This window comes from Herpailurus yagouaroundi, unplaced genomic scaffold (genome assembly GCF_014898765.1).
Source record: "Herpailurus yagouaroundi ecotype Mexico unplaced genomic scaffold, PumYag 140, whole genome shotgun sequence".
NCBI classification, from domain to species: domain Eukaryota; kingdom Metazoa; phylum Chordata; class Mammalia; order Carnivora; family Felidae; genus Herpailurus; species Herpailurus yagouaroundi.
Window position 1 is genome coordinate 88,340,227 of NW_024412395.1, and position 24,697 is coordinate 88,364,923.

The 24,697-nt window shown below is 40.1% G+C and overlaps 1 protein-coding gene across 4 annotated transcripts in view; it reads right to left on the reverse strand.

Annotated features, from left to right (window-relative positions):
* The window catches only part of LANCL1 (LanC like glutathione S-transferase 1), a 37,170-nt gene extending 27,508 nt beyond the window's left edge, over positions 1-9,662 (reverse strand). Inside the window, exons 1-3 of one of the 4 annotated variants that reach the window (XM_040476130.1) lie at positions 9,611-9,662; positions 9,206-9,302; positions 5,760-5,877 (exon numbers count right to left, since the gene is read on the reverse strand). In XM_040476130.1, the coding sequence (XP_040332064.1) occupies positions 5,760-5,877; positions 9,206-9,286 (199 nt within the window). In that variant the 5' untranslated portion in view covers positions 9,287-9,302; positions 9,611-9,662. The other 3 variants (XM_040476131.1, XM_040476129.1, XM_040476128.1) reach the window with 3 other exon arrangements.
* Positions 9,663-24,697: the final 15,035 nt, after the last annotated feature.

Here is a 24,697-nt window from a genome sequence, read left to right on the forward strand (position 1 = left end):
AGTATCCACACCACAGGGCTGTTCTGAGATTTAGGTTAGTTAACGAATGCCAAGCATTTAGAATGGTGTCCTGGCATATAACATTAGTTACTGGCATATGTGTGCACACACTGGATCCCGTCATTCAAATGTCAATCCCAGCAACGTTTTATTAATAGGCATCATTTTTAATCTTTACTTCTGTCCTTTATCAGTCAAATGATCATGAAACTGCATACTGATGATCCTTATTCCCTTGGGAACCAAAATTTACTCCATATATTTTATTATTAAATTACTGAATTCTTGTTTCTGAACATCAGTAATAATTTGTTAACTCTCAATTACTGCCTACAAAATTGATTATTCACAATACTTCATTCCTGGATAAGCATGAACCCCAGAGCGATGTATTACCGTAACTGCCTCAATGGCCAATATGAGACAGCTGCAGGTTTGAACAATTCTCCCCTCCTTTCTTTCCTAGGGTAAAGGCATCTTATTTCTGTGTTGTGAATAATAATAATTTAAAAAAAAAAAAGGTAAAAGTCAGTTAAGCCTGTGACTTAGGCTCAGGTCATGGTATCACAGCTTGTGAGTTCAAGCCCCACATCGGGCTCTGTGCCGACAGCTCAGAGCCTGGACTGCTTTGGATTCTGTGTCTCTCTCTCTTTCTCTCTGTCTCTGTCTCTGCCCCTCCCCCACTTGGGCTCTGTCTCTCTCACTCTCTCAAAAATAAACATTTAAAAAAAAAAAAAGGTAGGGGCGCCTGGGTGGCGCAGTCGGTTAAGCGTCCGGCTTCAGCCAGGTCACGATCTCGCGGTCCGTGAGTTCGAGCCCCGCGTCAGGCTCTGGGCTGATGGCTCAGAGCCTGTTTCCGATTCTGTGTCTCCCTCTCTCTCTGCCCCTCCCCCGTTCATGCTCTGTCTCTCTCTGTCCCCAAAATAAATTAAAAAAACATTGAAAAAAAATTAAAAAAAAAAAAAGGTAAAAGTCAGGAATACAGACTGTAAAACTGCACTGTGACACACACAGCATGTAAATATGTAGGCTTTAGTGAAAATGATGCTTGAATCCTATTAAAAGCCTACATTGACCGTTCTCATCACTGTGTTATATCCTCTGCTTCCATTTTGTAATAAAAGCCAAGATAATTTCAGTTGTAAACTAGTTTGTAAAGGCAATGTACTTTCTAAAGCAATGACTTACTACTTTTAAATTTTTATTTAACCTGTACACATCACCCTTACCAGTAAAGCATTATGCACACAGTGTTTTCTAAAGCATATATAACACAGGTACAGAAATTCTAATAAGTAGCTTGTCACTCTTAGTCTCAATTTTTCCTAAAAAAATAGAAAGTGGGAAAAAATGATGGGAGTCCAATTTTTCAGTTTTAAGTGCATATGTGATATTAAAAATACATGGGCACGGCACCTAGGTGGCTCAGTCGGTTAAGCATCCGACTCTTGGTTTTGGCTCAGGTCATGATCTCACGGTTTGTGATTTCGAGCCTTGCATTGAGCTCTGTGCTGGCAGCAAGGAGCCTGCTTGGAATTCTCTCTCTCCCCCTCTCTCTCTGCCCCTCCCCTGCACATGCTTTCTCTCTCAAAATAGATAAATAAACTTAAAAAAATAAAAGAACAAAACAAAACCACATGGGCTTCTTTACTAAAACTTTCATTTTCAAGATCAAGTGAGCAACTGAGGCAAATCCAGTCATAGCATGAATGAGGTATTATGAAGCTGGACAGTTTCCATTTGTAGCTTTTTGTAGTCACGAAGCAGAAACACAGACATATGACTATGGGGTTTACTATGGATTAATGCAGGGTACAAACAAATTAAGAATTTTATAACCCTGTGACAAGCAAGCAGGAGTTTGAGAGGATGTGGAAAGGAGAGGCAGGTAACATTTCAGTCACGCTGAGAAAACGCTAACATCTCACAGTCTTTAGAACCAGTTGCAGCCCCTTTCTTGATAGAAGTTACACTTAGCTCTAGAAAAATTACTTATGAATTGGCATTCCTATCATACTTGCTTTCAATGGCAGGTTTTATGAAAGGACTATTACTTATTGAAATGAAAACAAAATTAAAATAAAAGTGTTTTGAAACAAACTCCAAATGTGAGTCTCCCAAGACACCCAGAGCAGAAAAAATATTGTTTAGGAAACTTCAAAATATTTTAAAGATAAAAATTCCCTCCAAATTGGCAGACGTTAGAGATCTTTCTGTAGGTGGAAAAAAATTAAGGCTCATTGTCCAAATGCTTTGTGCAAACAATAAAAAAAATCATTTTTCTTGTTATATAGGACTTATAGCAGAGATTACTAGGATCTTACCCCAAATCCACTTAACCCCAGCTAACAGACTACGTTTACTATCCTTCCTGACAGGAGTGACCATGTGACTATGTTCCAGACAATGAAAAGTAGGTAGAGTTGAAATGTTGAGTGGGGCTTCCAGAAAGTCCTTTAAAAGGGGACGAGGGAAGCTTGTTGGATGAGAGGGCTCAGTTGGTTAAGCTTCTGACTCTTGGTTTCGGCCCAGGTCATGATTTCACAGCCATGGGATAGAGCCCTGCATCAGACTCCATGCTGACCGCACAGATCCTGCTTGGGATTCTCTCTCTCAGCCCCTCTCGGCTTGCACTCTCTCTCTTAAATGAATAAATAAACTTAAAAAAATAAATAAAGGAGAGGAATGCATTCTTTTTTTTTTTTTTTGGCCTCTTTTTCCTTTCTGCAGCCTGAAAGGCTGATGTGATGCATTAATCTTCAGCAGTGATCTAGCCAAGAGGTAGACGCCAGTGGCTGAGAGATGATAGAGCTGAGGCCATTATATCAACCCTGAACTGCACTGGCCTTCTTTTACAGAAGAGAAAAATAAACTTCTATCTTATTTAAGTCACTGTCATTTTGGTTTTTTTCATATATGTGCAGCAGAACCTAACCCTATTCTAAATCCTAATTCTATCTGAATGAGCATTAACTATTAGATCATACTTCCACTGGGGAATGAAACTTAACAAAATAGGATGGTAACTTAAAGTTCTAATTAATAATAATCATAAAGTTCTCTCATACAAACTACATAATGATCACCAAATGCTCAATAAATACCAATGTTGAAGAAGGTGATCAAGTTTTAAAGCTTTTCTGTAATAAATTAGTGTTTCCCAAAGTAATATAATTTTGGACAAGTTAGCAACAAGAACAAATAACAATTAATATTTATAAAAAATATGACACTAAATTTTGGGAACAAATTAAAGAAAACAGAATCCTTATTTCCTAAAAAGTATCCCTCTTTGGAAGACAGAAAGGGGAATACAAAGAGTAACATACAAATTAATACATAATTATGTAAACACTGGTTTGACACACAACACCAAGTGTGTTTATTACCTTAAAATGTTTATGAATCCACTTAATGGCAATAAAATAGCAATAATGAAGAGATGATACTTGGTAAGATAGAACAATGGGAAGAGAAGGTACTGACAAGATTTCTTGTGTCAAATTAGCATTACGTAGTTTCTTATGCAACTCAGAGTTTTATGCTATTCAGACCGTCTGAACACTGGCAAGGGAACAAAAGCATTTTACTTACGAAAACATTGGAGGAGACAGTCCATTTTATGTGGGAATAATGGCTTTTTAACAGTGCTCAATTAGCAGACATCAGGATCCCTTCCCTCCAAAGCCATTAGCAAATTTATCTAGAAGATTTTATGCTACATCATAAAACAACCCAAACTGCTTAGTATGCCAATTTGCCTAAGACACTTGCCATATAAGCTGCTTTCAGGATCCAGCAGTAAGGATCATAAATACTTAAAGACAAAAAGTTGAAGGATATTGGCATTCAAAGGAGATGACGCTGGAAACTCATACTGCCAAAACATTTAGCCACACTTGCATTTTGCTTGGAGTGGAATTCCTTTTCTATTTCCTCTTCTATTTAACCTTTAGTATCTCATTCAGCCCCAGCAGTAGAGGGCCTGACTGATGGTTTTTCAACAATGTCAAAATACTAATTCAAACCTGAAGTCAATTCCCACTTCTTTTCTCCCTAAAGCAACGTACCTTATAATATGTAATAATAATAGCTCACCTGAATGAGTGAGTAGGACAGAGATTTCAGTCATTCTTTTTGTAGTCAGGGAATTAAATCTAGCCATCTGTCTTATTCTTTTTTTTTTTTTTTTCCCCAGGAATAACAAAATAATAGAAACTCCAAATATATTGGGAAAAGATCTGTAAGTGTGGGCTTTAGATGTGGAAATCAAGAGGAAAGCTAAAGATAACTATGCATTGTACTTGTTCTATTTTGCTCAAATACTTGTAATTTTATTTTTTTTAATTTTTTAATTTTTCTAAAGTTTATTTATTTTGAGAGAGAGAGAGAGCATGAACAAGGCAAGGGCAGAGAGAAAGGGAGAGAAAATCCCAAGCAGGCTCCCCTCAGTCAGCGTGGAGCCTAACGTGGGGCTGATCCCACGAACTGTGAGATCATGACCTGAGCCAAAACCAAGGGTTGGACACTTAACCAACTGAGCCACCCAGGAGCCCCGATTCTCACAATTTTAAATAAAAAATAGTAATGTTCATTTAAATGAGAAATGTTGTTACAACTTTCTTCTTGAAGCAAAATACTTTCACATTTATTCTCATTTTCAATAAACCTTGTATTAAGCTTCTAAAATCCCCCAAAACTATAAAACGAAGCTAAGAAGGCAGGCCGAACATTAACTAGTCCATTCCTTTTATTTTAGAAAATAATGACCTTAAATATCCCTAACAGAATTTTATTCTGATTTTTATCTGCCTCCTCGCCCTCATAAGGACAGAATCACTTGTCATTACTAAAAGGTTTGCTATTAGTAAATTCCTGCCATAGAAAAGCTCTCAAGTGCAGTCCACAGAGGACTATATACATCAGGACCACTGAGGCTTGAAAAATGCATATTCCTGGGCCTCACTCAAGACCTGCTAAACTGATATCTCCACTGTGAGGCCCAGGAACCTGCATTTTCATGACAAGCAACACTGCCTTAAAATCTAATTCCTTGAGCTGAAAACTTGTTCCTCCTTTTGCCTTCTTTTCTGAGTAACTGGAAAACACAGAGTCTCTAAACCGTGCTTCTTCAAGATTATAAAGCCGTCTTTCTGTCTCTCTACATCAGTAAACTAACTCAAGTTCTTCAGCATTCCTTCTTTGGTTTGTCTCTCTCTCACTTCCTTGAAACCTATATACTATTTCTTCCCAAATTTTGTCCACGTCTCAATGACCAGCAAAACAGTGAATGCAAACCAACTAGCGATGACTATCTGGAAGGATCAGTTCAAGCAATCTATGGTTCACGCTGTGTTCGTGTATGATCCCTGTTTGTTTCCTGTGGATAAACTGCCTTTATTTCTGTTTCACATGTTGTATTCTGAGATGCTTCCCAGCTCTTCCCACTGAAATTCCATCTCCAAATTGACTATGTAATGCTAAGCATCATGTTTTCTTTCCACAAGCAGCTATCCAAATTTGTGTCAGGTATGACATATTCCATGACTATGCTTACCCTGCCCTAAATTCAGAGCACTGTTAAAAACCCAAAGATATCAAGGCTAGGCTGAGAGCACCGCATTCTCCCGGAAGCAATTACTCATATACAGATGCAGTAAGCACTTAAGGGCATCCCATTCTGTCAGACAGCTCTCCAAAGGTAATGCTTTGGCTCTCCTCTGTAATGCTTATGCCAGCTCACGGTCAGCACTTCATACCTGTCCAGCCAGTGTAAACAGTGCTATCCCGAGGGTCTGCTGACTTTAGGCCTCTCTCCATTTGCTGAAGAAGCTCTCGAATCTTATTGTTCAAGCGTTGTGAGAACTCGGGAGTTAGCTGTAGGTATTAAAGGGAAAACAAGTATCAAAAAATATGGACCACTCAACTTCCCAGACTATAGGCCATCAAAAATAGGAGGGTACTTCATTTCCACTTAGGTCACATTTTTTTTTTTTGCCTGGGAGAACTGGACAATTATTTTATTCTTAACAACAAATTAATAAAACTTTAAAGTGCTACTATATTTTCCTACTCAAGGCAGGAAATACTTTTGTTGCAACTTACATGTTTTACATAAAATTTGTAAATAAATGCTAAAATAGACTGCTGTAATTTCCACCTATTAGGGAACATCTGTTATTTAAACCAATATTTTTATTATAATAAAAATCATTTTAATAAACTAAGCACAAATCATGTTTGCTATTTTCTAGCCATTCAAGCAGCAGCAATATTAATTTCCAAAAGAAACACTCTAGTTGTTTTTGTTATTTAAAAAATGAGGATAAACATTTATTAAAGTCCATCTGTGAAAAAATGGATAAACAATTTTTACAAATTGTAGAAGTAGGATAAGAAAATCAAAATAAATTCAGGGATATCAGGAGGCTTAGGCAGAGTAGAAAGACTATCAGACCTAGTATCAAAAAACCCGTGCCCAGCATAGTGCCTGGCAAAGGAGGGGCTTTGCCCAGATGAATAAGGCTGCCTATATCTTTATCTGTGATTGGCTGGGTGATCTCGCTCTACATATGACTTCTTTATGCTTCAGTTACCTCTATAAAGTCAGGATGATAATACCTGCCCCACCAATTTCAAAAAGTATTTTGAGGATCAAATGAAATCATGGGCCTTGGGTCTTTCACATTCAGGGATATAAATGTTGATACTTTTAAAAAATTTAAGCAGTCCAAGGGTCTATAACAAGTAATTAGTTGGATATGGATTAAAAGCACACTAAAGTGGGGGCTGTGGGTTAGTGACATCCATATGAAGGCCCATAGATGCTGGGCAAACTGTTAGGCCCACGTAATCATTATGTTATTCATCCTACAAGCAACTGAAAAACATTTTGAAAGTTCTGTATACACTGAATCATGAAGTGTCTTAAAAGGTCACTTTAATGTATCCCTCAAAAATTTTAGGAACCTGCTGTGATTCCCAGACTTGGACTTCACAAAGCAGTAAAATTTCAAAAAGGTTGGGGAATATCACATGGTTACAAACATTTCATTTCACCACGTAAGGATTATAAACAAACCTAACTACTACCTGTTAGCATCATAATTTCATTTTTTAAAAAGGGCATCTCAACACTGAAAAAAGTAAGAAGACAGTATCAGAATTATTATAAAAGATATAAAATTTTACTTCTGAAGAGCATCTCTGATAAGGCAAACCAGACTATCAACCATATCTGGATTATTTATCCTGAAGCACCACTATGATCCCTTATTTTATACTCTGAAGAAGAAACCACATTGTTTGACAGACACACTCCCATTATTTAACAATTTCTGCCAAGAGCTTAAGATTTCAACAAGATTTCAACAAGTCTTGAAAATACATTTAGTAAGATAAAATATACTTCAGTATTAATATAAAAGGTCTATAAATCTCAACTAGATAGAAGAGTGCATCTACATGAGAACATGTCATTTTCTGTTCATAGATCACGGATAATTTATCGTCTTGCCTGGCCTTACTCTGAGCCCAAGAATGAGAACACTTCAATCTCAGGAAGGGAAGTCACTTCCTATTTGTCATATAACTGCATTTAATAAAGGTAACCTGCCTGAGAAAATTGATTGTTTGTGGCAGACCACAAAATTATTCAAACTCTAGCAATAATTTGCAGTCTCCAAAAGCCCCCCCACCTTTTTTTATAGACGTGAGAAAACAGACCAATTCCTAATTGGAAGGTCTGCGTTAACAAATTAAGGAGGACAGATCTCCAGGGTCTGAACCTTGATGTTCAACGTTAAACAATTTTAGAACTGGTATGCTCGTTTCTTTCTGGAATCTCTCCAAAACCATGTATTAGGTGATAAATCACTTTATTTTTGGACCAGAGTTAAATTTATGAATACCTTTTTTTCTCCCGTGGAAATAGTTAAATTGGTAAAAGCATTTAATTTATAAACAGTCTGAATAGCAAGCTGTATTTTACTGAAGGCTTGTGTCATTTGGATAAATCCTCAAACGTTCTCTTTGCCAAGTTAGCATGAAACAGCAGGTCTTTCTCCAACAAGACCAGACAAAATACTTGAGCTTCAGGATCGGCAAAGCTAGACAGAACACAGGTCCAAATGGCCAAAAGGAAGCCATATGACGTCAAGATTGTTCTAAGAAGCTTTGCTTGAGTAGTTCAATTTTGGTCTAAAAAAAATCGACTGACTCTAGATTCATACATACTTTGGTACTCTTCTATCCTGCAACTCTTCTCCATCTATTTCATCCCTCCCACTTGCATTACTGATGATTATGTTAAGTTAATCCATAGTGACAAGTGTTTTAAGGAAAGAACCAAAAGAGCCACATAGAGTTGACTTGGCAGGTACAAAATCTCTAAGGCCTTTATACATGTGAAATGCTTTGCGCATGATGAGTTTAGAAGGAATAAACTGGTAGAATTAAAAGTGTGTGCACTTCAAAGTGATCACTCTTCCAACATAATGCACTCTGATTTCTCAACTAGGTATTCTTAAAAAGAACTGTATACCCCCTTAACAATTACATTCACTCAAAGAGGCATGAGAAAACACAGGCCTCTGGTATCTTACATCCAGCTTCTCTTTTGCTCAGTGGCTTATAAAGTGCTAACCATTAATTTACTGGTTTTTTTTTTTTGTTTGTTTGTTTTGTTTTTGCTTTCCAGCTGTGGGGGTGTTCTGCAGAGTGGCAACAGTAGGAAGAATTTCAGGCCTATGTCCCTAATTTCTCTTAGCACTTTCGGTTTAAAGATGTCTTTACCACACTCTCCAATTTACGCTCATCATTTACCCTGCCCGTATATGTGTACAAATATAAAGCAATAACATGGCACATGTGACATACCACCAGGACTCCTCCCTTCTTAAAAATGCATACCAAAATCGAACAAAACTGCAAAATTACATGGAAAACGCCATATTCATCATCTTTGTAATTTAAATTATCAATGACTGAGGTTATTTCAATTATAAATTATTGGTAACAATGACTTTTACAAATGTTAAAACTCAAACTGCATATTTTGACATGTATTTGATACATTTATCTTCCAATTATATACATATTTTAAAAGGGGATGCTCATCCCTTTCTTTCAGGCAAAACTGAGCTCCTTTCTGAACACCAGGGCCTGGATGGAGGTAGGGATGCAGGCAGATGTATCCCAAACTCACCCTCCCGGCAGAATCAAAGTAGCCTTCGGCCAGGGATTTGTTAAAATCGGCATAAGGATTCGGGAAGGCCCTTTGAGCCATGACGCCGGAAGCGAGCCTGCAGAACAGGGGAAAAAAAAGAACCTAGGTTGAGACAGGGGCCTCGGCCGAGTTGCCAGGACAGGGGCAAGCCGCCGGGCAACACCTTCCTTGCAGCTCCTGGGCCACCCCGCGGTCTTGGTGGTCTGAGTGGACCCCGCGCCGATCGTGGCCCGGCTGCAAGGGCGCTGCACCTCCGCGAAAAGGCTGTCAGGGCCCCGCGCCCACAGCGATGAAGGGACCCCGTTTTGCACCCTCCGTTCCCACTCCCGCGATTTGAAGCTACGGCACAGCGTCCAGAAGCCCAGCCAGGCCTCGGCCTCTCACCCAGCAGCCTCGGACACCAACAGAAGCCACGCTTTCACCGCCCACTTCCTGCCAGTCGGGCCAATCAGAACCTTCGGCACTCTGGAGGCCCGCCCTCTTCTCGCTTACAGTTTGTTAAAGAGACAGGAGTGTGATTTCTAAAAGCTATAAGGGTGATTTAATTCCTGGGTGCTTCGGATGCGGACGTACCTTAGGGTAACGTGCAATTGTGCCCCATATTTCCTGCCTTTCTTCTCTCTTAATATTTTTTTATTAACAAAATAATTCAGGTCCACATGATTCATAAAAATTAGGAATGTATGTGTAGAAGAAAAAAGACTGCCTTGAGATCTGAACATATTCGTATTTCTGCTGCTCAGACTGAATAAAACAGGGAGGATAATGTCTCTCCAGAGACCTTCCAAACTTTTTCTTTTGTTTCTAAAAAACAAACAAACAAACAAACCCCCAAAACCCAAAGAGACAAAAAAACCAAAACAACAACAACAACAACAAAAAAACCCCCAAAAAAACCACTGCCACCATTAGCTTCATCAAGGACAGAAAACAGGATTATGTTGAAGAGCTGTAAAAAGAGTCTTTGGGGATAATTGATAATTTAACCTCCAAGGTACTGAAGAAGAGATGTGAATGCCTAAGGGACAAGCTGTCAAATGGCAATTAACACTTCAAGGAAAATGCATGAAAACACAAATCACAGCTCTTAAGAATTTTGATCTGCTCATTAGCCTAAATTGGACTGTAACACTGTGTACCCGAGTACTTAAAAAAATTAACGAAGTCCAACAAAGCAGGACATCCATAACTTTGAAATTCAATGTTTTAACTGTCTCCATTATCTGAAAATCAGTCCTTTCATTTACACTTAAATCCCACCTGGTACACATTGGGCCCGTTCTGTTGCTCAGAGAATTTTGGAGTTCAGTTTAAAAAGTCAGAAACAGTCACTCTCTCTGCTCTTTGCCTTCCTCTGGTTTCAGTGGAGGACTCTCAAGCATCAAACATCCAATGACTGAAGCTCAATCACCACCCCACTGCCACCTTGGCTTCTGACCCCCTCTGGCTCAGTCTGTTTTTTAACTGTTACTTCTAAGACATTTGTTAGCTCCTTCACCTAATTCATGAAGATTTAGTAGAGGCCCTCAGTGAATCTCAAATTGAATAGCCTTCCTATTTTAATAGATGGGTGTGTGGGGGAGCAACTCATAAGGAAGAAAAGGAAAGGGAGTGAGAGGCACTTTATCAATTACTTTTCTTGAATTATTAATGGCTTACTATCATTTTATCTCATTCACAGTCTTTATATGAGCAATTAAAAGCAGTGTGGTATTTAATAGATTAATGACTACTACGGGGAAAGAGGCAAACTAAGACTGTTGATTGTGCTTGAGCAGAAATAAAAGAAGAGTAGAAGCGGGCAACGATGGAAGGAGAGTAAGTAGGAGAGTAGGATGGGAAAGGGGAAAGGAGTATCTTGGTCAGCTTGAAGGACAGCCTCTCAAAGACGGAAGAAGTAAATGGAAAAATGCAGTGAGGTTGTGTAGAGACTATAGGGGTTCCCAATCTCAGCACTATTGATATTTGGAAAGGGTTGCTTCTCTGTTGCCTGTCTTGTTCATTGCAGTATGTTTAGCAGCATCCCTGGCCCCTGCTCACTAGGTGCCAGTAGCACCCAATCCCTGAGTGGTGACAACCAAAAAGTTTTTTACAGACGTTGCCAAATGCCGACTATCCCTGGGAGGAGGCGACAAATTACCCCAGGGATTGTGAATACAGAGATAGTATAACCAAAAGTGTTTAATAAGATTAGGCAACTGTCTGGTTAATTCCAGTATCCTCATTCAAGATTTAGCTTGCTGGAATAATGTGCTGAAAAATACAGGAGGAACTTGGGGAGAGGTTTTGGTGTGTGTGTGTGTGTGTGTGTGTGTGTGTGTGTGTGTGTGTATTTAAATCTCAGGTGCAGAAACGAGCTAATTATACTCCTTGGTTTTTAGTATAACATTATTGGTGCATACAAAACTCTATTCTAATTTTTCTCTTAGTTCCCAGTTCCCACCCATTTTTCTCCTCTAGAAGGCAAACACCACAATATGTTTAATTTATACATCCTTTGGAAAATATGGGTTTTGTAGGAATGTCCTTTAAAGACTTTTTTTTAACATTTATTTATTTTTGAGAAAGAAAATGTGTATGTGCAAGTGGGGAAGGGACAGAGAGGGAGAGAGAGACAAAGGATCTGAAGCAGGCCCCTTGCTGCTAGTGCAGAGCCCTGCTTATGGTTCAAACTCAGGAACCCTGAGATCATAACCGGAGCCGAAATCAAAAGTCGACTTCTTAACCAACTGAGCCACCCAGGCGCCCTCGTATGTGTTTTAATAAATGGAATAGTGCTGCAAATACTCAACAACTTGTGATTTAGATCTGTGTTGCTCTATATACAGTTGGTTGTATTAGATAATGTATAATATCTTCATAGTTGTCTCCACCTCGTTTTACTTATCCTTTCCCCTAAGGATGGGCATTGTTTCTCACTTCCACATCATAGACAATACAGCCAGGTAAATCCAGGCACATCGTCTCAATCTGTATGTGAGTATTCTTGAGATATATACCATAGTCCACCCTCATTGGTGGTTTCTTTCTCCGCAGTTTCAGTTCCCCATGGTCGACCTTTCGCTGGAAGCAGATGATCCTCCTTGTGACAAATTGTCAGAAGCTCAATAATAGCCTAATGCTACCTCATGATGCCTACGTTGTTCACCTCACCTATCTCACTGTGCAGGCATTTTATCATCTCACATTATCACAAGAAGAAGGGTGAGTATACTGTGATATAGTACAATAAGATATTTTTTAGGGACTCCTGGGTGGCTCAGTCACTTATGCCTCCAACTCTTGATTTTGGCTCAGGTCATGAACTCATGGTTTGTGAGTTTGAGACCCACATTGGGCTCTAGGCTGACAGTGTGGAGCCTGCTTGGGATTCTCTCTCTCTCTCTCTCTCTCTCTCTCTCTCTGTCACTGCCTGCCCACCCCTTCTCGCTCACTCTCTATCCCTCTGTCTCAAAATAAATTAATAAACGTATAAAAAGAAAAAAAATTAAAAATAAGATATTTTTAGAAAAAGATACCACATGCACATAACTTTTATTACAATATATTTTTATAATTTGTCTATTATTATTGTTTATCTCTTACCATGCTTAAGTTATAAATTGAACTTTGTAATAGATATGAATGCCTAGGGGGAAAAACATAGTATATGTAGGATTCAGTGCTATCTGTGGTTTCAGGCATCCACTGAGGATCATAGCTTCCACAGATAAGGGGGGACTACTGTACCCATTGCTGAATCAAAGGACATCTTATACTTAGTTTCCCTAGTCCCTTTAGATTGCTTTCCAGAATATTGGACGAATCTATATTCCCTTCAATAGTATCTAATAGTTTCTGTCATTCCCATATCCTCTCCAACACTGGATATTATTTAGTGTTCTAGTGTTTGCAATTTGTTTTTGAGAGAGAGATAACGAGAGTGAGGGAAGGGGGAGAGGGAGAGAGAGAGAGAGACAGAGAGACAGAGAGACAGAGAGACAGAGAGAGAGAGAGAGAGAAAGAGAGAGAGAGAGAGAGAGAGAGAGAATCTTAAGCAAGCTCCATGCCAAGCTCAGATCCTGACATGGGGTTTGATTTCCCCACCATGAGATCATGAACTGAACTGAAATCAAGAGTTGGATGCTTAACTGACTGAGCCAGCCACTCTGGTGACCCGAGTTTTTGCAATTCTAATGGACAATGTGGAAAAGTGATCGATGGTTAAACTTCCAATATTTTTGTTGCTAAAGATGTTGATTGAGTTTTTCTTCATATACCTTTTAGACATCTGGCCTTTCTCTGAGATTTATTTATTCATATCCTTCACCCATTTTCCTCTTAGGTATTGCACTGTTTTCTTGTTGATTTGCAGGAGTTGTCTTTTGTTTTTGTTTTTGGAGGGGAGGATATTGCAGGTATCCTTTGGCTTTAGAATCTCCACTAATCTGTTAGCTTTTTCTAGGGTATCTTTCATTGAACTCTAATTCTTCATTTTAATGAAATTAAACCCATCCAACTTTGACATTGGGATTTGAGGATTTAGCTTCGTGTCCAAAAAGTCTTTCTCCACTCTGAGGCTACAAAGATGGCTTTCTGCATTTTATTTTCTTATATTTTAGATCTTTAACCTATCTGGAGTTTACTTTTGAATATAGCATAAGGCGTGGATCCAAACTTGCTATGGGGAGTGTATAGAATTGTTTTGAAAGTTCAGATACAAAGTATGAACAAGTTCTCTCTTTGCTAGTTTGAAGAACCCAAAGAATCTCTCCCTAGTTCTGACTGAAAAGAAAAAATGTTTGGCATTGACATACCTGTGCTAGTCTTCTGGAGCTGTCATAACAAAGGGCCATCAGATTGGGTGGCTTAAACAACAGAAATTTATTGTCTCACAGTTCTGGAGGTTGGATATCCAACATAAAGGTGTTGGCAGGGTTGATTTCTTCTGAGGGCTCTCTCTTTAGCTTGCACATGGCTGCTTTCTCCTTGTGTCTTCCATATGGTATCTCTGTGTGTCTGTTTGGTAATCTCTTCTTATAAGGAAACCAGTCCTAATACAGTAGGACCCACTCTAATGACCTTATTTTACCTTACTTGCATCCTTAAAGGACCTGTATCTCCAAGTGCAGCAACATGCTGAGGTACTTGGGAGTTAGGGCTTCAACATATGTATTTGGGGAAGGGGGAGGCAATTTAGCCCATAACAGTACTGTTTCATCTATGGCTGTGGTGGCTGAACACATCTGTGGTTAATATAGTTTTGACTGTTGACAATTTTTCAAGGACCATTTCATTTTTGATAAATCTAGAATAATTTTTTTTTGAAAACATATTATAGTGTTCCTTCTCCTAATTTGTAAATGTGCCTTGTGTAAACTCTCAGGAAATAATCATTGTATTATTGCCTTTAAAACAGAATACTCTAAAAATCTGGTAATGTCAATGGTAAACTGAGAAAACGAGTGTCTTCTGAGGTCTCTTTCCTTCTGTTCTAAGACCTTCGTTTCAAAATGTTATAATGTGTACTAGTTAGGGTGAAAGTAAGTTATAGTTACAAAGAGGCTCAAAAACATGGCAGGGAAATAAACACATTTGTTTTTCTTTACTTTAGGTTAGCTTTGCTCCTTGTAGCCATTCAGGATCACAGATTCATTCCATCTTAGTGTGTCACACTTGTCTGTAAGATCCATAGTGGTCACAGGCATATCTGTATTCCAGCCTGTGGGAAGATCAGGGAAACACAGGGGTGCACATGCCTTCAGCTCAAGACCAGGAATCCATTGCTTCTCACACGTTATTCCACGGAGGATTAAGCCACCTCTAGCCTCCCAGCAGCCTGTGAAATAGTCTTCTGCTGAGCTGCTGAGTGTCCAGCCACAATGCAAGAGGACTGCTTTTGGTGGCCAGTTACTGGCTCCAATGCATAATGGCAGTTCTAGTAACTGCTACTACGTGTATCCGATCGAGGGCATAGCATGCTTACATTTTTGTGGTATTTCCTCTGCTTCTGACCTCCCAGCAACCACACATTCTCTGTTTCCTCCTCCAATTTCCCTAGAGCTTTCTTGGCAACTAGGTCATTGACCTTTGGTAGAAGGTGGATCATAAGACTCCATAGTCTCTCTTTTTTCTAGAAAATTCTCCCCCTTCACAAAACAAAACTCACACACAAAATTTGGCAAATGGCTGTTGCTTTTTACACTTTTCTCCTCAGTATTGCATCTGTTGTGGAGAGTACCCTATTTCCTTTTCAGTTCAAAGAAGCATAAAGCAAGAGTTATCTAAGCTTGAGTTTAAAATCACCATGCTGTTGGTTTAATATCCAGCTGGGACTTTTTAATACTGAAACAATTTCCTATTTCATTCATAATAGAGAATTCATGGATTGACAGGAGCTATTGCCAGTGAAGGAAACAAGATCATAAACACACATACACCATGCACACTGCAATATACTTTTAATTTCCCAGAGATAGTATTTCCTATGGTGCTGGCAGCGTTTCCTCCCTCCCTTGTCAGGACTGTTATTAGTGTGCTGACAGATTCTTTTCTCTAAATGTACCTGCTGGGTGAGAGCCGCTCTCATGTGAAACACAGGTGTGCTGGGGTTTTCCTAGGAGATGAAAGACTGGAGTACGGAAAGCCGGTAAAAAAATGTATATACATTTAAACTGTCTTTTCCTCTCAACACTTAATATTTGAGAAGGGATCTTGATCAACCGTGTTAGCCCATGTCTTTACAAGCAAAATGAAGGAGCTTTCCCCTTTATTGTTGAAAATATGTACCTACATTGCATTGTTAAAATTATGCGGGTCCCCGTTTCTCTCTATGCTTAAAATGCGTAATGAAGGTAGAAGTGGAAAGTATCCCTTACCAGAGCAGACTTCTTGCAGCAATGAGTCATTAATCAGGAAGATTACATTTTCTTCCATCCCCAGTCAACCATATAAAACTCACCTATGGGGGGCGCCTGGGTGGCGCAGTCGGTTAAGCGTCCGACTTCAGCCAGGTCACGATCTCACGGTCCGTGAGTTCGAGACCCGCGTCGGGCTCTGGGCTGACCGCTCAGAGCCTGGAGCCTGTTTCCAATTCTGTGTCTCCCTCTCTCTCTGCCCCTCCGCCGTTCATGCTCTGTCTCTGTCCCAAAAATAAATAAACGTTGAAAAAAAATAAAACTCACCTATGGAATGGAGATGATGTATTGCCAAAGCCCCATAAAACAGTGCCCCATTTTGAGGTATTTTTTTGGCATATCTGGCAGTCCTGTTTCCTGGCAGGGTAAGGTAACCAACAGAGAGACACTGTGGCCCAGACAGTCTCTCTTTGAAGCTTCAGAATTGCCTCACAGCAGGTACCTTTCGATTATTTAAAAGAGAAACTTCAAAATTTTCTGACTTGCTCGGTAGCCACGTTTTCCGTGCTTCTTTTTTCCTTCCTATGTGCCGTGAGAGGCAAGAGTTCAAATGTGACAGTGAGTAACTACAGGAGAAGATTAGCTTATGATAAGAGTTGGGGGAAGCTGCACCTGTAGAGCAATGTGACTTGAGGAGTATAACTTCGATCTGGAAGGAAACTTGAGGAATTCAGCTGCTGCCATGTAGGATCATCTGGAACCGATCACATTACTGGTCGACCTATGGCTGCGGTGTAGACAAGAGGGGCTGTAGCCATGAGGAGGAGCTGGCTTCTCTGCCATCGTCCTCCAAACCTGGGTTGAGCCTTAAAGCTGGGGGCCAGAGCAGCTCTCGGAGTTGGCAGAGAAAGCAGGGATCAAATGCTCAGGCTTAACTTTCTGCCCCCTGGGGGACGGGACTTGGAGTCCAAAGGGTTATACAAAACTTTTTGCCCTGGTAATTTTAAGTTCTACAGCAGTATTGCTGATATATTATGACACCTTGAGAGCTTATTAAAGATACAGATTTTCAGACTTCACTGCCAGAGGTTTTGATTTAGAAAGTTTGGGTTGAATCTGTATTTTTAAAAAGCAACTTCTCCGTATGATTGTCTTTCTGACTAAACTTTGAAAAATAACTGGTAAGACACACACAGAGAGAGAAAGAGAGAGAGAGAGAGAGAGAGAGAGAGAGAGAGAGAGAGAAAATCTTGAATACAAAAACTATGGTGCTAAATGGTAACAAGTAAATTCTGTGAATTATCATAACATCCAGTTTATATTTGACACGTTATTGTTCCTCACGTATTTCCTGGGCTACTGTTAAAAAACAAAAGAAAAAAAAAAAAAGAAGGAAGAGAAATGTCTGTTTAACCTATCACAACCTCTACTTATGGGTAGCTATTTCACCTGAGATCCTTCTGGAAAAGGAGCATCCATACTCCTTTTGGCGGCTGATTAGGGATTTTCATATCCACATACTTGTAGGAGCTCTTTGTTGGATGTAGCCTAAATATCTCTCAACCAGAAGTTTAGAAATGTTTTGAGCAAGGTGGAGAGCAACTCGTCAGGACACGTCTTTTCGAGTTGCAAAACTTTAACTCGATTTTCTTCAGGCAGAATTGTTCCATTGTACACATTTTCATCATGGGGCCTAACTCAAAGCTCTTTAGTGAAGCCCTTGTCCTGAAGCCCAGGGGCCAGGCAGAGTAGTGCTGAGGGTTGTTTTTTCATCTTCTTAACCCTGTCTCTGGAGAACATCTAATGACCGGTCATTTGGGGGAAGTATAAGCGCCCAGAACCCTTGCTTCAATCTGGGATCAATCTGAAGGGACACCTTAATCTAGAGCTGCCCATGGGACTGGCCGGGTCCTCTGCTGCAACTGCATTGCCATCAGCTTCTCCCACTGCTCAGTCTGCCACTCTCCTTTACCACCCTCATTCCAGAGGGGCTTTGCAGTAACCTCCTACACGCAGCCCCTCTCTCAGGGTCAGTTTCAAACGACCAAGCTTAAAGCAGGACCTATGACTGTCTTTGCTTGCTTTAAATCCTTACTCTGTAAATGAATCCTACCCTATACAAACACACACACACACAAAGTACATTGAAACACATCTTTGTTGCTACTCACAACTTCTGGACATGAAGTCTAATTCAAGTATATTCTTCACCTTCTACCCTCTCGTGTCCTCAAAGAGTCTATACATTGCTTTCTCAGAAGAATCTACTGAATAACATGTCACTCTGCTTGCCTTTAGTGTGGCCCTAGCTGTAGCGATGCTCCAAACCACCACCTCTTTGCTGCTTCGAGCTTATGGTCATCTCTCCCTTGCCCTCTGCCCTTAGCCATTTAGATATTCGGCAGGAGGGTTTGCACTCTGGTGACTTACAAGTAGCTTACAAATCGTAGGTGGATCCTGATATATAACAGATTGAATTTGAATCATCTGAATTTTGTGGCAGCTCCATAATTTATACATGGGAGTGGCTGAGGCAGCTGTCCCATGGGGCGGGACACAGAACAGGATTGTTTGAACACGCATGTGCAAAATGCTTCACATAAAACAGAAGAGCATCAACTGTGCGATTTAAGTTACAAGGGATGAGGAAGTGGATGGAAATTACACCATGTTCCTCCAAGCCACTTCCTGGCAGCTGCATTCTTTGAATGACCTGCTGTCTTTGTGTTTAAGATCATCTTAGGTGTTAGTTAGTACATCATGATGCCCCCATGCCCCCTTTAAAGCTAAGTCTGATTTCTCTTTTTTAGTTTTCTTTCCTCCACAGTTTGTCTTTCTTCATTCAAGAGTTTGGATAGTAAATTTACCTTTACACATGTTTGTGCTCCCAGCTATATGTATCAATTTGTAAAAAGCCAAATGGAGAACAGTTTAGCATCAGTGAAATGTCAGGAAAATGCCCAGAAGGCACCAATGCAATACTGGAGTTTCGAATTTTGAGAATGGAATTAGGCCACTAAATCAGTTTTCCTGCCTATGTCAGGGACCACAGGGATATGTCCTAGTTCTTTTTAAAAAGGGGCATCTGAACCTCACTCAGTATAACTCACAGGTCTTTGCTGGGGACCTGTGGGAAACCTTTGGACTTGAAACTAATTGAATCTGCATTGAAATGGCCTTTTCCTTTCTTTATTACATATCTGATTTGCTTTACAACCTTTTTCTTTGGCTTGCTTGCATTATTCTTTTTTAGCTGCACATGTTGGCTATTCTCCAAGGTTGAAAGAGAAGAAAGAAAAAGAAAAAAGATCAGGACTGAATTATACTGTTTGTTAGATCGTGAGTATAACTTTCCCCTTTGTGTGAGAGGAAAGGACACACCTCCTCTGATTTAGAGGGGAGATGAGCCAGTTGTCAGTGTAAAGTATTATTATAATGCTTCCAGTGCTATAGGAGGGGCAAAAACATCCTTTCTATTTGAAAAGTGAGGAAGGAGGGCAGCATATGTCTGGGCTCATCATTATCATTCAGACCCATACCAAGAAAACTCTGTCTCGGATTGCCGGCTGAATTTGCTCATGACCACATTTCTTTTCCAGGGCTCGACAGATTGCAGTTTTCTAACCGTCTCCTTATTAGCATGCTGCCTGTTCTCTCTATCTACTCCTGCTGCACCTGCTGTGCTAGTGATTGTGTATATAGGTACCATTGCCTTGAGAGATTAGGGGCGCATTGTGAGCAGGGCTAAACCAATGGATTTATCAGGGTATAAATTCCGCCCATCTTTTGAACAATAACTGAAACATCTGTCTTGTGAAAGTAATGTTTCTCTTTGGGAATTCTGGGTTAAAAACTTGTGTTTACCACTGCACCTATATCCCCTTTCCCACTCCCGTATCTCCTTTACTTTTTAGTTTGTAATTGCATGCAATAGCCAGAAAAATGGTAGAAAGGTTTACTTTTATATTTATAGAAAAAAAGTAAAAATTATTTCTCAAGTTTACTGAGATTTTTCTAGCAAATCTAAGAGAGGTCTCAGTGGACTGAAGATTCATACTTCTCGTGAATACTTTACTTTCATACACATCTGGGAAATTAAAGTTGCAACAGATGATTAAGGATTATTGCAATTTGTCCATTGGAGATCTTAATAAGAAAATTACTTATTATTTTAATATTTGAAAAATTATTTGGTCTCCACTGCAAATTTATAGATGATGGGAAAGCTTATCTCTAAGGCTTGGATCAGGGCAAACAGCCTTCAAGAAGGACTTTAGTTTGATTACCTTTTAGGACTGAAGAATATATATCCCACAGTTTAAAAGGAAAGGGGTTTGGGGACACCTGGGTGGCTCAGTCGGGTAAGCACCCAAGTTTGACTCAGGTCACGATCTCACGGTTTGTGAGTTCGAGCCCCACATCGGGATCCATGCAGACGATGCAGAGACTACCTGGGATTCTCTCTCTCTCTCTTCCTCTCTCTCCCTGCCCCTCCCTTACTTGCACTCTCTTTCTCAAAATAATAAATAAACTTAAAAATTTTAAAAAAATGAATAAAAGGAAAGGGGTTTTCCCCTTTCTCTCTCAGATGTTACTATTTGCCACTGGGGTTAATTTGACTTGAAGAGTGAGGTATTCAACTGCTGCTGACTTTGTCTTGAATTTCTGGCCAGAGAGCTTTTTAGAGGACAGATGAAATCTCTTGGTGCAATATGGGTGGAGGTGTGTTGGCACTGGTTCACTCCCTGACAAATCTCAGGAATGAATGCTTTCCTCTCTGCATGTTGACTACCAGGAGTAAAGTGGAGCGACCTAGAAACACGGCTACGCTATTTTCATGTGTGCATGAGGGAAAAATGTCCCCTGGTGCATTTATTGGCTAGAACTTTGACATTTCCAATTTGGAGGTCATAGGAGCAAGTAAATAAATATTATGTAAGGAGCAATCAAAGATATGGAAATGTAGTGTAAGCCAAAAATCATAAAATGGGGAGACGGAGCCATAAACTAGTCACAGGACCTCAGTTATACTTGCCTTTCCCCATGCTATCATAAGAATGAAAAGAAGAAGGAAGGAGGGAAGAGAGAAAGGAAAGCAGGAAGAAGGGAGAAAGAGAAAAAGAAATTTCACTTTATATATAGTCTTGCTTCAGTTGGAGGGCGATTCAACTGTGAACAATATTCTGTGTTATGTTAGCATTTAAGTTACCAGCATTGTTCTGCCTCTCAGCACACCAGTTGGGAAATTTCTTAGAGCTGGAGCCTGGTTGCTAACCTTAATACTCTTAAAGGTTATGGAGGTATTTGTACGTTTATAGACCTACCACTCACCCCACAAACTGTCCCTGCTCTAGATTGTAATTGTTCATAATTCCTTCTTTTCCCTCCTGCACAGCCAGGGAGAGTTTCTCTATGTGGGTTTATGTCACTTTAGTTGATCAATGTCAGCATTGGTTGTATGAGAGAATTTTGTATCTAATACATGCATTGACTTTTATAAGTAAATACAGAAAATCTTTAAAAAAATCTTAAAATCTTAAGTGATTTTACAATAGCATTTTAAAGGCAGAATTGAGGATTTAAAAATGGTGCATATTAACATCTAAATGTATCCACTGCAACTTGAACTCCTGTTCCAGTTGTGGAGTTGACTTTTGCATTTGTATTGTATTGCATTTGCAGACAGCTACGGGATACTTGGGATACTTGCAGGAGATAGTGGGTATATGGGGAAGGACCTTTAGTGGCATAATAAATTGTGATAGTGTATATCCAGTGTTAGAAGAGAGGCTCTCTTTTTCCCATGGTGGCCATGACCATAATTAACCGAAGTCAATTCCTTGGAAAACTGAAGTGGGATTGTTCAATTTTTGGACCCACAAAGTATCAGCTACAATTTGAGCCGTGCAACACATGTGTGTACAGTGTATTTGTTGGCCTGTTAATGTAATTCTTGAAAAGAATTAGTTTATACTTTTCCTGTGTGTGTGAAATAAGAATATTGTCTATAGAGCTCTAGCTTGGGAGTCCAGTCCTGTTTCTTCCTCAGAAGTCTCTTATCTCAGAAGTCTCTTATCTCAGTCTCTCAAAGCTCCATGGTCTCTGGATTCCTCATGTATAATAAGATGCAGAAGGTTGTGGGGGCAAAGCTGGAAAATCCCCCAAAGCTGTGATGCTCTGGACTGGGACACTTTATAATATTTCCAGGGAACTAATTTCTGAAAGCCGTTAATCAGTTTATAAACACATTCTTTGACACGAAGGTTTGAATTGTATATTGGCAGGAATTGTTTGAATAATTGACTTGAATGAGTTTAATTGGTTATAAGGGAGTGCTTTGTTTCTTTGGCTGATGTAATTACTGCCTGTACTCAGTTCCTGCAGGAATGATTTAAATGTTGGATGATGTATCTGAATTGCATTGGTTGTACTAGTGTGCATTTGATGCCTGTGGATTTGTTTAGCTCTCCCTGGTGCTCTGAGTGTCCTGTGACAGTGGGAGTTACCATCTTGCCATCACCATTAGGGAACCAAGTCTCCACCAGTTACCCCATAAAAAAAAATATGTAGGATCACCTTCAGCAGATCTGTTGGCACTAGGGATTGAAGATGCCTCTCTCCTAGAGGAATCTTTTCCTGGGGGCCCTATTCCAGTTAAAGGACCAAGCTTTCCCTCCCTCCTGTTAGCCTGAAGAATAGTCACATCTCAGTCTCTCCGAGTCTCAGTTCTATCTCCTTAACTTAGCAGGGGCCTCAGTAGAGATTTAAGCATGGGTGGCATCAAAGCTGGTGAGAATCAGCTGATCCACTGGCAGCCGCCGCCACTATGACGGGGGAGTTGCTGGTAATCCAAAACCTGGTGGCACAGCCAAAGCCAACACAGTTGGTTGTTATGAATTGAGGTTGAGGCCAACCCAATATACCAACTGACAAGAGTTGGTCAACAAGAGTTGACAAGGCTTCACTATCCTTCCAGAATTATTCTTCTGTGCTGTACCGTTTTATGATTATATAACATTCATCTCGGAAGTCTCAAAATATTTGAGCCGTGCAACGTTTGCTCACTAGAGAACCTTTAAATGTAGTTGTACAGTTTAATGACCCACAACTTTATGCTTTTTACACATAGAGAAGTAGAAGTTCCAAAAGGTTAAGTTAATTGCCATAATCCTCTCGCAAGTCACTACAGAAGTCAGAAATAGGGTAGCTACCGTGAATGGGTAGTGGACAATTTCTTTTCTTCGTTGAGAAATGCAGGCGAAAGCCTTTCATAGCATTGAAGTGATCATCTGCAGAAAATAACTTTTCATGTGTTCTTTGGATGAAGTGTAGAGGATACCTGCTTTCTTCACCCCCCACCATAAAGCCTAGAGGGCCACTGCTAGCAAAGAGTCTAGTAGAGGAGATTTTGTTTCTTGCCTTCCTTGATATGAATTTAGGATTACATACTCAGGATAGCTAGTAAGAGAATATGGAAATCTAATTTCCAATAATTACAATGAAAAGAGAAATTTATCTATTTCAAGGTTCTTGAATATTTTGTGTTTTTTTTTTTCAACGTTTATTTATTTTTGGGACAGAGAGAGACAGAGCATGAACGGGCGAGGGGCAGAGAGAGAGGGAGACACAGAATCGGAAACAGGCTCCAGGCTCTGAGCCATCAGCCCAGAGCCCGACGCGGGGCTCGAACTCACGGACCGCAAGATCGTGACCTGGCTGAAGTCGGACGCTTAACCGACTGCGCCACCCAGGCGCCCCAAATATTTTGTGTTTTGACTGCTTTGGCTTGTTACTCCTCCTCAAAAAAAGAAAACATTTTTATTTTTTTTTTTTATTATTTTTTTATTTTTTTTTTCAACGTTTTTTATTTATTTTTGGGACAGAGAGAGACAGAGCATGAACGGGGGAGGGGCAGAGAGAGAGGGAGACACAGAATCGGAAACAGGCTCCAGGCTCCGAGCCATCAGCCTAGAGCCTGACGCGGGGCTGGAACTCACAGACCGCGAGATCGTGACCTGGCTGAAGTCGGACGCTTAACCGACTGCGCCACCCAGGCGCCCCGAAAGAAAACATTTTTAAATAAAATATAAAGGATTCAAAGAACACAATCTCATTGAAATATAGTTATCAAAATAAACTAAAAATCGTGATACAGTAATGTATGTGCTTCTTATTTACACATGAAATTTTTTTTTAAGTTTTACTTATTTTGAGCGAGAGCGAGGAAGAGAGGGAGAGAGGGAGAGAGCGAGCATGAGTGGGGGAGGGGCAGAGAGAGGGAGAGAGAGAATCCCAAGCAGGCTCCATGCTGTCAGTGTGCAGCCCACCTCGGGGCTCCAACTCATGCACCATGGGATTATGACCTGAGCTGAAACCAAGAATTGGACACTCAACCAACCAAGCCACCCAGGCACTCCTAAATAACACAATCTAGTGGCTGGCCTAATAATCATCACAAATTCAAAGTAACAGTATATACGTTATTTCAATATATGTGGAAAAACTGCAATAAGAAATAAACATCAGGGGCGCCTGGGTGGCTCAGTCGGTTAAGCGTCCAACTCTTGATGTTGGCTCAGGTCATGATCTCACAGTTGTGAGATTGAGCTCTGCGTTAGGCTCCGCCATGAGCATG